Below are 15,644 nucleotides of genomic sequence, written 5' to 3'. Positions count from 1 at the left end.
ATTTTAAGAATGTGAAATGTCAGAATAATAGTAGAGAGAATGATTTATTTCAGCTTTTATTTCTTTCATCACATTCGCAGTGGGTCAGAAGTTTACATACACTCAATTAGTATTTGGTAGCATTGCCTTTCAATTGTTTAACTTGGGTCATAACCTATCAGGTAGCCTTCCACAAGCTTCCCACAATAAGTTGGGTGAACATTTGCTAAATGTGTCATTATGGGTTAGTGTGTAGATGGATGAGGGAATTATAATTATTTTTTATCCATTTTAAAATAAGGCTGTAAAGTGACAAAATGTGGAAAAAGTAAAGGGTTCTGAACACTTTCCAAAGGCACTGTACCTGCGTATAGCCCCCAATACACCACTGGGTGCACCAGTACATTATTAATCTTATCACACAGAAAGACAGTTGTGAAAAGATAACTGCACTTACGTATTCTTGGGTGAAATCTATGAGATTCTGTAGGTCAATGTCATCCCTGTACGCCCGGATGTTGTTGTTGATGAAGAAGTTGAGCTGGTCCTTTATCCAGTCCTTGAAGACGAAGGCCAAGACTCCAGCTGTCAGCTCCAGGAAGAAGATGATCCCCAGGAACACAGAGAACTGGAACAGAGTGACATTGGCCAACACTTAATATGGGATACCCAGCAAGAAAAATTGGTTCAAATCACTTAATGATCAGGTTGTATACTGGTTGCGATAGGAGCTTTTGTAAATGTATTATTATTTTTTTAAATTGTGTCCCATCTCCACTCTTTGGAGGACAAAAATAACTTTTCGGTTTTTTTGTTACATGTACATTCTACACACGTTTTACATAAATGGCACTTTTTTCACAGTAGTTACATAGCAAGAATATAGTTATTTGATATGCATTATATCTGGATAGATAATACTTAAACACATTCCATATATCGTGTTTTCAGTCATAACTATTATAGAATATGAGATTTTAAACCCACCCCTCAGCTACTCTCAGTCCATCCCACCTATCTCTGTAAACCACACTCTTATGATTTCCATGTGCCATATATTTTTCAACTGTGCTGTGACGTTTCACATAAATTCTGAACCTTTCTAATCACTTAGTATCTACAGATTGTAAATTAAAGATTAATATTTATAATAAAATTATTATTATATTGTTGACTGATTGCCTTTGGCTTTCCAAATCTCCCAACAGTGCTAAACGTCATTATAGCAACCAGAAAAAATGTCCTTTAACTGGTTGTTGTCTGACCAGATTACAAACAAAATATGATGTCTTTCCCGGACTTGTGTCATGACGTGCCCTGGGTGGAGGATCATAGCCCCCCCCCCCCCCTCTCTCCCCAGTTTTATGACTTAACGACAGGTCGTAAATCCCTGGAAGGGACCTCTCCCCCTTTGGACATGCAGTATGGGGAGAGGGGATTTCACAGTGGAACAAAGAGTTTCTCTTTGTTCAACTCCTAATCCCCAAAATTGGAGGATTAAACAATATTTCTGTTTTTGAGAATATGGGAATGGTCTGCGTGTATTTAATGAACAAAGTTGTTTCATTTGGTGATCTCATGAAGGACAGGAAACACACATAACTGTATCTCTTAGTGTACATTTCCCGGCTGTCAGGTTTACATCTAAATATTGTGAAACATATGTGATTAAACATGAATCTATTTGTGGAAAGATGTAATGTGATGTTAACCTTCTAAATGAGAAAATATAGGTTTTCATATAGTTAACCACATCAATGGCCACGCCCACGTGAGTATAGACATTACGTTGGCGTCATGGACCGCCCTTTTCTCTGAAGTGTATAAAACCCACTCCTGATGAAATTCACATTAGACTAGAAAACATGCAGCTGAAGCTACAGCATGTGTGAAATTGGTTAAAACTACAAGACCAGAAGCCCATACCACACGGAGCATTGGCTACACGGCTGGAAATGGTTCAACTCTGAGACAATCGATCACTACAGAATAAGTGAGAAATTCTAGACAAACGAATTACTAGTCTGCAGCTAGAAAGGACGTAAACCTAGAACGAGAATACCGACAACCGCAGAACAACATCTATTCTAACATTCCCGAATGGTATATATACTAACCACTTACGACTTTGATCTTCAGGGAAATGCAACCAGAGACTTTTCTGTTGACTCTCTCCAGCAGATGGACCGGCGACCACAAAGAGACAGCAAGACATACACTCGTAAATATGTAAATTGCTATTTATTTTCGAATGAGTGGTCGTTCATGTAAACTATTAGCAATTTCTAACTGTCTTCACATTTAATGATAGTCCAGACATGACACTTGGTTATTACATCATGAAAAAATGATGTGATCTCTACAACCAGCAAACCAGTTAACAGCCAGGGCATGAATGTAACGCTTGTTCTCCTCCTCTTCGTCCGAAGAGGAGGAGTAGGGATCAGACCAACATGCAGCGGGTTTAGAAAACATAATGAATTTATTAAACGACGAAGACGAACACGAAACAACACTTGGAATAATTACAAAATAACAAAACGAACGAAGACAGACCTGAACTGGAGAACTACAAATAACACGAAGAACGCATGAACAGGTATAGACTACAAACAAAAACGCTACAGTCCCGTGTGGTACGAACATACATACAGACACGGAAGACAACCACCCACAAACAAACAGTGTGAACACCCTACCTTTATATGGTTCCCAATCAGAGGAAACGTCAAACACCTGTCTCTGATTGAGAACCATTTAAGGCTAATTACCAATGACCTAAACATAGAAACACAAAACATAGAATGCCCACCCCAACTCACGCCCTGACCAACTAAACACATACAAAAATAACAGACAACAGGTCAGGAACGTGACAATGAATTCATTATGTTTTCGCATTCCAACTTTTCCCCACTGGATAGAAGCATATCACAGTATATGAAACATGAACAAATGCTACATATTTGTAGATAAAGCAACTGAACTTAAAAAACCCCAGAGGTAATCAACACTGCCAACCAAATATATTATGCAAACACATTAGTAATCACTGTTGTTGTTTTGAAGCTTTCTACTATCAGCTACCCCTTCAATCACCCAGTTCAAGAGAACCCGGGGGTGTAACCAAGCCATCAGAGAGAGAATGAATCTATTCTGGACCTCTAACAATTCATTGCCAATCCATTCAACATTGCATTGACATTTCCTAAGATGTTGCCTTGGTTTATAAGACTCAATATAAAGCTTTTTGTCATAAACCTAAACCTCCCTTTCATCTACACTCCTGGAAAAAAAGGATTCTGAAAGGGTTCTTCGACTGTCCCCATAGGATAAAGCTTTTTGGTTTCAGGTAGAAGCCTTTTGAGTTCCATGTAAAACCGTCTGTGGAAAGGGTTCTAGATGGAACCAAAAAGGGTTCTACCTAGAACCAAAAAGGTTCTTCAAAGGGTTATCCTATGGGGACAGCCGAAAGAACCCTTTAAGTTTCTAGATAGCACCTTTTTTTCTAAGAGTGTACCATATTTATATCAAAGGCCCACCAATCCCCAGTGGGAAAAACAATTCTGGCTGTTAAACTGGATTTCTGGTTGAGAAGTCATCATATAACCAGATTACAACCAAATGGTCTCTGTTACCCAAGGTCTCTTTCATGACGACATCAAGAAGTCATGGGAAAGATTTTGGTTGATATCTGTTCAACCATATTACGACCTGATAAAGACACCCTTTTCTGGTTGTTAAAAAAATGTTAACAAAACGTCCTTATACAAACTGACCTAACCATGACTTCATAAAAGACATCACAATGTAATAAAATACATAATTAAAGACATAATTGCGAGCAAAAATTCACCAGTCCAAACAAAACAAAAACAGACACTTGCTCCGTAAAGCTGTGTGCTCTGGTTTAGTACACACATTGTAGTGGACCTACAGTTGAAGTCGGAAGTTTACATACACCTTATCCAAATACATTTAAACTCAGTTTTTCACAATTCCTGACATTTAATCCAAGTAAAAATTCCCTGTCTTAGGTCAGTTAGGATCACCACTTTATTTTAAGAATGTGAAATGTCAGAATAATAGTAGAGAGAATGATTTATTTCAGCTTTCATTTTCTTTCATCACATTCCCAGTGGGTCAGAAGTTTGCATACACTCAATTAGTATTTGGTAGCATTTCTTTTAAATTGTTTAACTTGGGTCAAACCTATCGGGTAGCCTTCCACAATAAGTTCGGTGAATTTTTTGGCCCATTCCTCCTGACTGAGCTGGTGTAACTGAGTCAGGTTTGTAGGCCTCCTTGCTCAAACACGACTTTTCAGTTCTGCTCACACATTTTCTATGGGCTTGAGGTCAGGGCTTTGTGATGGCTACTTCAATACCTTGAATCGGTTGTCCTTAAGCCATTTTGCAGCAACTTTGGAAGTATGCTTGGGGTTATTGTCCATTTGGAAGACCCATTTGCGACCAAGCTTTAACTTCCTGACCGATGTCTTGAGATGTTGCCTCAAAATATCCACATCATTTCCCCCACTCATGATGCCATCTATTTTGTGAAGTGCACCAGTCCCTCCTGCAGCAAAGCACCCCCACAACATGATGCTGCCACCCCTGTGCTTCACGGTTGGAAAGGTGTTCTTCGGCTTGCAAGCATCCCCCTTTTACCTCTAAACATAACGATGGTCATTATGGCCAAACAGTTCTATTTTTGTTTCATCAGACCGGAGGACATTTCTCCAAAAAATACGATCTTTGTCCCCATGTGCAGTTGCAAATCGTAGTCTGGGTTTTTTATGGCTGTTTTGGAGCAGTGATTTCTTCCTTGCTGAGCGGCCTTTAAGGTTATGTCGATATAGGACTCGTTTTACTCTGGATATAGATACTTTTGTACCTGTTTCCTCCAGCATCTTCACAAGGTCCTTTGCTGTTGTTCTGGGATTGATTTGCACTTTTTGCACTAAGGTACGTTCATCTCTAGGAGACAGAACGCATCTTCTTCCTGAGCAGTATGACGGCTGCCCGGTCCCATGGTGTTTATACTTGCGTACTCTTGTTTGTACAGATGAACGTGGTACCTTCAGACGTATGGAAATTGCTCCCAAGGATGAACCAGACTAGCGGAGGTCTGCAATTTTCTTCTGAGGTCGTAGCTGATTTCTTTTGATTTTTCCATGATGTCAAGCAAAGAGGCACTGAGTTTGAAGGTAGGCCTTGAAATAAATCCACAGGTACACCTCCTATTGACTCAAATGATGTCAATAGGAGGTGCTTCTACACCTGCATTACTAGCTGTTTGGGGTTTTAGGCTGGGTTTCTGTACAGCACTTCGAGATATTAGCTGATGTACGAAGGGCTATATAAAATAAACTTGATTGATTGATTGAATTAGCCTATCAGAAGCTTCTAAAGCCATGACATCATTTTCTGGAATTGTCCAAGCTGTTTAAAGGCACAGTCAACTTAGTGTATGTAAACTTCTGACCCACTGGAATTGTGATACAGTGAATTATAAGTGAAATAATCTGTCTGTAAACAATTGTTGGAAAAATTCCTTGTGTCATGCACAAAGTAGATGTCCTAACCGACTTGCCAAAACAATAGTTTGTTAACAAGAAATTTGTGGAGTGGTTGAAAAACGAGTTTTAATGACTAACCTAAGTTTATGTAAACTTCCGACTTCAACTGTATAATTGCTTGGTAGGGTAGGGTTAAGTATTGACAGGGGGAGGAAAAATACTTCCAATGTTATGTCATATCAATGTAAAATATAATGGTCTCGAATAAAAAGGAGAACATACAAACTTGAGAAGGAAAGAGTTCTCCCTCAGTGCTCCGATGCAGCCGGCAAAGCCAAGGATAAACATAACTCCTCCCACCACCAGGAAGAGCCAGACGGGGTCAAAGCCCCCCAGGTCTGTGATGGACGAGATGTTGGAGAGCACACCCTGGAGAGAGAGAGAGAGACAGACAGAGAGACAGAGAAAGAGAGATCACTAGATATAATTGACTCATGAAGAGTCAATTAGTCATGTTATTTATTCATAGTCAATCATGTCAACTGTTTTATAGAGTTTGAAACATGGAGCTTGAGCAATGGAGACCTTATTGGACATACAAAAATGATTCCACTCTAGGACTCTCATAACAAATACATGAGCATTTTAGGCTCCCGAGTGGCACAGCGGTCTAAGGCACTGCATCTCAGTGCAAGAAATGTCACTACAGTCCCTAGTTCAAATCCAGGCTGAATCACATCCGGCCGTGACTGGGAGTCCCATAAGGCGGCGCACAATTGGCGCAGCGTCATCTGGGTTTGGTCGGGGGAGGCCGTCATTGTAAATAGGAATTTGTTCTTAACTGGCTTGCCTAGTTAAATAAAAATAAAAAACATATACATGCATGCACGCACACATCCACACCAGGATATGTACACGCACACACATATATACATGACAGCTTGGAAATATGAGCCAAAAGAGGAGAAAACACAATGAAAAAATGGGTATCCCTAATAAATACAAATGAACCTGTGAATGTGTCCAATCCATTCAGGAGCCATTGTGAAGTCACGCCTCCCACTGGAAAACTCCAGTGTTTTCACTTTTTTTTTTTACAGAAATTATCGCAGTCAGGGCAGATGGATGTGGAACACTCTTTAACATGGGTCAGTCTCGTCATATACTTATAAACCTGTGATCTATTACCATGGCACATAATACTTCTTTATTGGTAGAACAGAAATAATAAATAACACTAGGATCTCTTCTGTAACACTTAAAGCCTGCAAGCATAATGCTTTATAACTTGTTATAAGCATGTATATGAGCCTTTATAATGTGTTATAAACAGGCTTATAATGTTGTAAGTCTATGTATGAACATTTCAACTGATTCAAATTGGCTGGTATTTAGTCTGGATCATTATTAAATAATTATAAGACATTATGCTCAAAAAGTCTTACAATGCATTATAACTGCATCATAATGCACTATACCTGCAGACACTTGCAATGTGTTTCGAATTCTTTGAGCAGTCAGCTAGCAGATTATTAGTTATCTAGAGGATACAGGACACCCAGGGATCTCAGCTGGACTCACCTTCTCGCTCCATGCCCAAAGCCCTATGCCAAGGAATGCCACTCCAAGTAACTGTGAACCACGAGAGAGTGAGTGAGAGAGAGAGAAAGAGAAAGAGAGAGAGAGAAGTATTTTAGATACGACTTATTAATATAAAACTAGAGCCATCCTCTCTGGCTTATCGACTGAGTTGTGGTTTAGCAAAGTTATTACACCATTAATCAACCATCAAGACATGAAGAATGTACACAGATATGCTGTACTGAATATTGTTGGGGTTAACATCAACCAATTATTGCTCATATGTAGGAGGATTCCTCAAATTTTTTGCCAGGAATTTAGAACTGCCATAACTCTATGCAGTTGGACTAATACGCAAAATTGTATAACCCTGAAATAATGTGAGCAAAAATACTACAGCACAATAGCCTCCTGCATTTTCATCAATGCATACTACCAAAACCCGTAAAAGCTATTGATGATGGAAAAACTGTACAGGCATTTCATTAACTGGGTTATCATCTTGTGCTAAAGCACATGGACTGAACCACTGTTTATGTTGTCTGACACAATAGTCGTCACAGTATCCAGGACAAACCCTGAAACATACATGGCCCTCGGAGGCTTTCTAGGGCCTCCTACACTAGGATCAATCTTTAAGCAATTTGAAAGCATAATAAAGGAAGCACAAGTTTTCTGCAGAGATACAGTTTGCTCTTTCAGTGCTTTAATTTAAGAACAGGTAATCTGTGTGCCATGTATCTTAAATTATAACATTGTAAGTATGACATGGTCCTCAAACCTAAGCCTTACACTTGCCTGTAGCTCTTCCCTGCCCTCAAGATGGTAAAATGGTTGAATAAATGACTCTGCAATAAAATGATATAAGACACTTGTTTGATATGACGATGACCACAAGGGTTGGGAAAACAGCACAAACAGATCTTAGACCAGGCTAGATTAGGCCTTGACTAGTTCTGGACTAAAGAGCACTCTAAGGGCCAGTTTCCATGATACAGATTAAGCCTAGTGCTGGACTATAAACCATATTCAAATTGAGATTGTCAATTGAAAATGATTATTAGTCCAAGAGGCTTATATTCAGGAAACTGGCTCAGAATCTCCAAATAGAAAGCTCTTTTTAGTCCAGGACTAGGATTAATTGTGTCCAGTGAACCTGCCTATAGGTTTTATATCAATGGATCTACATCCTTACAACAGAAGTCATATGTACGTGAATTAATATAGTGCACATCCATCCGTAACAATTAGATTTGCCTCACTATATATTAGTGTGCTGTAGTGTACATTTAACCTGAAGTTCACTTCATCTGTCAAGTTATGCTGTACAAGATGTGAGGATCTACCGTATATGATAATAAATAATTAGCCCAAAATGATTATTATTATTTTTGTTGTTTTATAAGACAAGGATTCCATCAGTAGTCTACTGAATGTATAATCTAACCTATCAATCAACACAGGGACATCTTACAATGGCAACAAATTGTAGGCTATGGGAAGCACTGTGTCACGGTTTTCTTCCATAGGTGAAGGAGAGGACCAAAATGCAGTGCGGCTAGTGTTCAACATGTTTAATTAGACAAATAAACGGTAACACTAATACAAATAACAAATGTAAAAACCCGAGACAGCCCTATCTGGTGCAGAACAAAACACAGAGACAGGAAACAATCACCCACAAAATCCCAACACAAAACATGCCTCCTATATATGATTCTCAATCAGGGACAACGATTGACAGCTGCCTCTGATTGAGAACCATATTAGGCTGGACACACAAACAGACCAACTAGACACACAACATAGAATTCCCACCCAGCTCACGTCCTGACCAACACTAAACAAGCAAAACACATAAGAACTCTGGTCAGGACGTTACAGTACCCCCCTCCTGAGGTGCGGACTACGAACGCACCCCTAAAACTCAAGAGGAGGGTCTGGGTGGGCATCTGTCCGCGGTGGCGGCTCCGGCGCAGGACGAGGACACCACTCTACCACTGTCTTTGTCCCCCTCCTTAGCGTCCTTTGAGTGGCGACCCTCGCCCCCGACCTTGGTCTAGGAACCTTCACCAAGGCCCCCCCTAGATAGAAGAGATAGCTCAGGACAGAGAGGTAGCTCAGGACAGAGAGGTAGCTCAGGATAGAGAGGTAGCTCAAGACAGAGAGGTAGCTCAAGACAGAGAGGTAGCTCACGACAGAGAGGTAGCTCACGACAGAGAGGTAGCTCACGACAGAGCGGCAACTCCGGACTGAAAAGCAGCTCCGGACAGAGAGGCAGCTCCGGACTGAGTGGCAGCTCCGGACTGAGTGGCAGCTCCGGACTGAGTGGCAGCTCCGGACTGAGTGGCAGCTCATGACTGGAGGGCAGCTCATGACTGAGTGGCAGCTCATGACTGGAGGGCAGCTCATGACTGGAGGACAGCTCATGACTGGAGGACAGCTCATAACTGGAGGACAGCTCATGACTGGAGGGCAGCTCATGACTGGAGGGCAGCTCATGACTGGAAGGCAGCTCAAGACTGGAAGGCAGCTCATGACTGGAGGGCAGCTCATGACTGGAGGGCAGCTCATGACTGGCTGGCGGCTCTGGCAGCTCCTGACTGGCTGGCGGCTCTGGCAGCTCCTGACTGGCTGGCGGCTCTGGCAGCTCCTGACTGGCTGGCGGCTCTGGCAGCTCCTGACTGGCTGGCGGCTCTGGCAGCTCCTGACTGGCTGGCGGCTCTGGCAGATCCTGACTGGCTGGCGGCTCTAGCGGCTCCTGACTGACGGACGGCTCTAACGGCTCGGGACAGACGGGCGGCTCTAATGGCTCGGGACAGACGGATGGCTCAGACGGCGCTGGGCAGACGGATGGCTCAGACGGCACTGGGCAGACGGATGGCTCAGACGGCACCGGGCAGACGGATGGCTCAGACGGCACTGGGCAGACGGATAGCTCAGACGGCGCTGGGCAGGCAGGCAGCTCAGACGGCGCTGGGCAGACGAGCAGTGCAGGCGGCGTTGAGCAGACGAGCAGTGCAGGCGGCGTTGGGCAGACGGCCGACTCTGACCTGCTGAGGCGCACAGTAGGCCTGGTGCGTGGTACCGGAACTGGAGGTACTGGGCTGGAGACACGCACCATAGGAAGAGTGCGTGGAGGAGGAACAGAGTTCTCGAGACGCACAGGAAGCCTGATGCGTGGTGTAGGCACTGGTTGTACTGGGCTGGGGTGGGAAGGTGGCGCCGGATATACCGGACCGTGAAGGAGTACACGAGCTGCCCAACCTTACCTGGTTGAATGGTCCCCGTAGCCCTGCCAGTGCGGCGAGGTGGAATAGCCCTCACTGGGCTATGCTGGCGAACCGGGGACACCATTTGTAAGGCTGGTGCCATGTACACCGGCCCGAGGAGACGTACTGGAGGCCAGATATGTTGAGCCGGCTTCATGGCACTTGGCTCAATGCTCACTCTAGTCCGGCTAGTGCGGGGAGGTGGAATAACCCGCACCGGGCTAAGCACACGTACAGGAGACTCCGTGCGCTCTTCTGCACAACACGGTGTCTGCCCGTACTCTCGCTCGCCACGGTAAGCCCGGGAAGTTGGCGCAGGTCTCCTACCTGACTTCGCCACACTCACCTTTAGCCCCCCCCCCCCCCCCCCCCCCCCAATACATTTTTGGGTGAGCCTCTCGGGCTTCCAGTCGCTCTGCCTTGCTAGCGCCTCATAATGCCGCCTCTCCGCTTTTGCTGTCTCCAGCTCCGCTTTGGGGCGGCGACACTCCTCTGGCTCTTCCCAGGGTCCTTTTCCGTCCAGAATTTCCTCCCATGTCCATTCCTCCTGGTACCGCTGCTGCTGTCGCTGCTGCCCGTTGCCACGCTGCTTGGTCCGGGTTTGGTGGGTGATTCTGTCACGGTTTTCTTCCATAGGTGAAGGAGAGGACCAAAATTCAGCGTGGCTAGTGTTCAACATGTTTAATTAGACGAATAAACGGTAACACTAATACAAATAACAAAATAACAAATGTGAAAACCCGAGACAGCCCTATCTGGTGCAGAACAAAACACAGAGACAGGAAACAATCACCCACAAAATCCCAACACAAAACAAGCCTCCTATATATGATTCTCAATCAGGGACAACGATTGACAGCTGCCTCTGATTGAGAACCATATTAGGCTGCACACAGAAACAGACAAACTAGACACACAACATAGAATTCCCACCCAGCTCACGTCCTGACCAACGCTAAACAAGCAAAACACATAAGAACTCTGGTCAGGACGTTACACACTGTGTCAACAGATATCACAGACTTTACCAGGGTATACTGACTCAAACAATCAATCTGGTGTATAATGGTTCACTTCATAAGACATAGTCGAAACACGTTGCATGCACCATATCTGCATTTGTTTTCTGGTCTTTTTGGAGTGTATTGATGGCAAAAATTATATAATGTGATACAAATTCAATACATTTGTATGTACAAGGATACCCTATCTATTTTGGATATAGATGTAATTCATGCCCTTTATCCTTTAGTGCCACTCAACCTATTGTCACTTCAGTGAAGGCAATTTGCAATCATGAATTTGGGGTCCCACTTTAAATTGTCCCTTAGCATAGATTCGAATAGAATAGATACACTATTGTCAAATTCATAAGAAACAGAAATTTGTATACTGTATATCTCAACCTGCCCCTATATACTGTGCTGTATATACACACGTTGAGAGATGCAGTGTCAGCCGTGGAGCAGCTCTTCTGGATGGAGAGCAGTTTAAATGTAAATGCCTTGCTCAGATGCACAAATGCAGTTGATGGTACCTGCCAGTACTTGCCAGTTTACGCATGGCCCGAGACTTGAAACAGCAACCTTCCAGCTACTGGTCCAACTAGGCAACCTGCCTCCATGGTAGGCAGGCACAATGAAATTATTGTAGAGATAAATATGAATATGATAATACAGTATTGTGACAGTAGACTACTTAGGCTACAACTTGATTAATTACATGTTAACATTACATTTGTAAACTTAACAAAATCCTTGACATTGTGCATGTCGCAAACATGTACGTGGAACAAGTAAACCTACCTAGACTTCAGTACACTGTAGCCTGCCTACACTCATCTGCCAGTTTATTAGATACACCCATCTAGTACCGGGTCGGACCCCCTTTGCCTCCAGATCAACCTGAATTCTTCGGGGCATGGATTCTACAAGTCGGAAACGTTCCACAGGGCTGTTGGTCCATGCTGGACAGTGGTACACCACCGCCACTAGCCTGTACCGTTGACACTAGGCAGGATGGGTCCATGGACTCAGGCTGCTTAGGCCAAATCCTGACTCTGCCATCAGCATGACGCAACAGGAACCATGATTCATAGGACCAGGCAATGATTTTCCACTCCTCAATTGTCCAGTGTTGGTGATTGCGTGCCCACTGGAGCCGCTTCTTCTTGTTTTTAGCTGATAGGAATGGAACCCGGTGTGGTCATCTGCTGCAATTGCCCATCAGTTTACAATTGGCTCATTCATCCCCCTCCTCTCCCCTGTAACTATTCCCCAGGTCGTTGCTGCAAATGAGAACGTGTTCTCAGTCAACTTACCTGGTAAAATAACGGTAAATAAATAATAAATAAATAAATAAATAAAACTGTGACAAGGATCGAAGAGTTGTGCATTCCCGAGATGCAGTTCTGCACACCACTGCACCGTTATTTGTCTGTTTGTGGCCCGGCTGTTAGCTTGGACTATCTTTGCAATTCTCCTTCGACCACTCTCATCAACATGCTGTTTTTGCCCACAAGACTCCCGCTGACTGGATGTTTTTTTATTTGTCGCCTAGACACTGTCGTGCGCGAAAAGTCCAGGAGGACGGCTGTTTCTGAGATACTGGGTCCGGCGTGCCTGGCAATGACATACCACGCTCAAAGTTGCTTTTTCTGCCCAGTCTAACGTTCAATCCAACAGTAACTGAATGCCTCGATGCCCGTCTGCCTGCTTTATATAACAAACCACATCCACTTGACTCTGTCTGTAGGAGCAATCAATTTTCATGAACGGGGTGGTGTACCTAATAAACTGACCGGTGAGTGTATATCTACTCTAGGCTATAATTACATATAGGCACCTATGCAGTATGGCTATAGGGTTCAATGGAGAATGCCATTAATTTCCACAGATTTGGAGGCAAGGCCTCAGTTCATGCATTCTACAGCCTACTGGCAATTGATAGATGTATGGCCAGAAGGAAACACTGTATCCTTAACCTTGTTCGGAACACCTTCAAAACAAAGGTCATGTGGTTTGGTAAGAAGAATGCCCATCCTCCACAGGTGTTATTACTACCTCTTGAGGGTTTAGAGCTTGAGGTAGTCACCTCATACAAGTACTTGGAAGTATGGCTAGACGGTACACTGTCCTTCTCTCTGCACATATCAAAGCTGCAGGCTTAAGTTAAATCTAGACTTTGTTTCCTCTATCGTAATCGCTCCTCTTTCACCCCAGCTGCCAAACTAACCCCGATTCAGATGACCATCCTACCCATGCTAGATTCGGTAGAACGGTAGGTATGCTCTTGAGCGGCTAGATGTTCTTTACCATTCGGCCATCAGATTTGCCACCAATGCTCCTTATAGGACACATTACTGCACTCTATACTCCTCTGTAAACTGGTCATCTCCGTATACCCGTCGCAAGACCCACTGGTTGATGCTTATTTATAAAACCCTCTTAGGCCTCACTCCCCCCTATCTGAGATATCTACTGCAGCCCTCATCCTCCACATACAACACCCGTTCTGCCAGTCACATTCTGTTAAAGGTCCCCAAAGCACACACATCCCTGGGTCTCTCCTCTTTTCAGTTCGCTGCAGCTAGAGACTGGAACGAGCTGCAACAAACACTCAAACTGGATAGTTTTATCTCAATCTCTTCTTTTAAAGACTCAATCTTGGACACTCTTACTGGCAGTTGTGGCTGCTTTGTGTGATGTATTGTTGTCTGTACCTTTTTGCCCTTTGTGCTGTTGTCTGTGCCCAATAATGTTTGTACCATGTTTTGTGCTGCTACCATGTTGTTGTATGTTGTGTTGCTACCATGCTGTGTTGTCATGTGTTGCTGCCTTGCTATGTTGTTGTCTTAGCTCTATCTTGTTGTGATGTGTGTTTAGTCCTATATTTATATTGTATTATTTTTTTTATTCCAGGCCCGTCACCGCAGGAGGCCTTTTGGTAGGCGGTCATTGTAAATAAGAATTTGTTCTTAACTGACTTGCCTAGTTAAATAAAGATTAAATATCAGATAAAGTAGATATTTTTCTCAATAGTCTGCATGTTGACATAATTGTCCTGCACAGTGATGCCAAGATGTTATAAAATAGAAACAATAGAGGGAGCATGTTATCAGATGTAAGCTGCTATAGCTTGCATTTCATTTAAGGAGTGCCATGAGCAGTAGGCCTACAAATTTAATGACAAAAAATGACATTATGACGTAATCACAAATGGATACTTAGAATTACAACGAGCAGCAAGAGGGAAGCTGCTTATCTAGGTCCGGACCCCGCGTTCATCAAAATAAACCATAATTCTACTATTTTAGTTCAACATTGCCGCATTTACCCCCGATTCGGCTATTATTGGTGTCCCGTATGTTGGTGTCCTCATAAAGCACCTATTCAATGTTAATATTGGTCGACCAATAACCTAATGTGCACTGCATTCAGATTTCAATTCGTTCAATTATCTTATTTATTGCATCCGTTGATGTAAGACTTAAAAAACATTAATGATACAAATTCCTTGCCCATTTTCCCCCATATGTGAAACGCAGGCCAAGGTTGAAAAGCATTTCAATATGATGTAGGCTAGTCTATAAAGCCATGACAGACACTGAAAACGTCATATAGCAGATTTACTTACCCAAAATATGATATTGAATCCAAATATGAAATATTTGATACAGCAACTGACTTCATGAGCCTTGAAATACTTTCCGGACATCATTTGGATCGTATTTACAAATGTCGCCCACCAGAATAGGGCTAAATCACATCCAGTCTGGTTTGGGTTCGACAGATCGTTTCAGAAACCCGCAGTTAACGGTTCAACCAGTAGAAATGTTCCGACAATTGTTCAGCGTGTAATAACGTTCAACATCTTGCTTCCTCTTTGAAATGCGTAGGGTCACAAACTATCTGCTTTAAAACAAATATCGAATGTCGTATCCTATATATATATTTTTCACCCTACAGTATATGAGCCCAACCAGATTAAAACCTTTCTTCTGTCTGGTCCATGATCAAGACACGGCTGTTATTTGATGGACGTGTCTGCCTACCAATGAGAGCTTTCCTGTCATGACTATACATGGCACGTACAAAACAACTGGGAACTCGGAACATGGAACTCGGAAATGTACGACTTCTGACCGTTCAAAACAACTGGGAAACACCGTTTTGAACAGTCATCCAACTCTGAATTCCTTTTTCTAGAGCTCTGATTTTCCGACCTGAAGTTCACTGACGTCATGATTTGACCTCATATTTTTCCGAGTTCCCAGTTGTTTTGAACGCAGC

General features: G+C 43.1%; 1 protein-coding gene across 1 annotated transcript in view; it reads right to left on the bottom strand.

Annotated features, from left to right (window-relative positions):
- LOC129824132 (tetraspanin-5-like) overlaps positions 1–15,414 on the bottom strand; it is a 36,219-nt gene extending 20,805 nt beyond the window's left edge. The window contains exons 1-4 of the mRNA XM_055883503.1: positions 14,989–15,414; positions 7,082–7,132; positions 5,783–5,929; positions 437–607 (exon numbers count right to left, since the gene is read on the bottom strand). Of these exons, the coding sequence (XP_055739478.1) occupies positions 437–607; positions 5,783–5,929; positions 7,082–7,132; positions 14,989–15,072 (453 nt within the window). The 5' untranslated portion in view covers positions 15,073–15,414. The remainder of the gene's footprint in view (positions 1–436; positions 608–5,782; positions 5,930–7,081; positions 7,133–14,988) is intronic.
- Between the last annotated feature and the right edge of the window lie 230 nt (positions 15,415–15,644).

Source organism: Salvelinus fontinalis, chromosome 2 (assembly GCF_029448725.1).
Source record: "Salvelinus fontinalis isolate EN_2023a chromosome 2, ASM2944872v1, whole genome shotgun sequence".
In the NCBI taxonomy this organism is placed as follows: domain Eukaryota; kingdom Metazoa; phylum Chordata; class Actinopteri; order Salmoniformes; family Salmonidae; genus Salvelinus; species Salvelinus fontinalis.
Note: the sequence above shows the minus strand (reverse complement) of the source record. Positions and strands in the feature narration are given on the sequence as shown.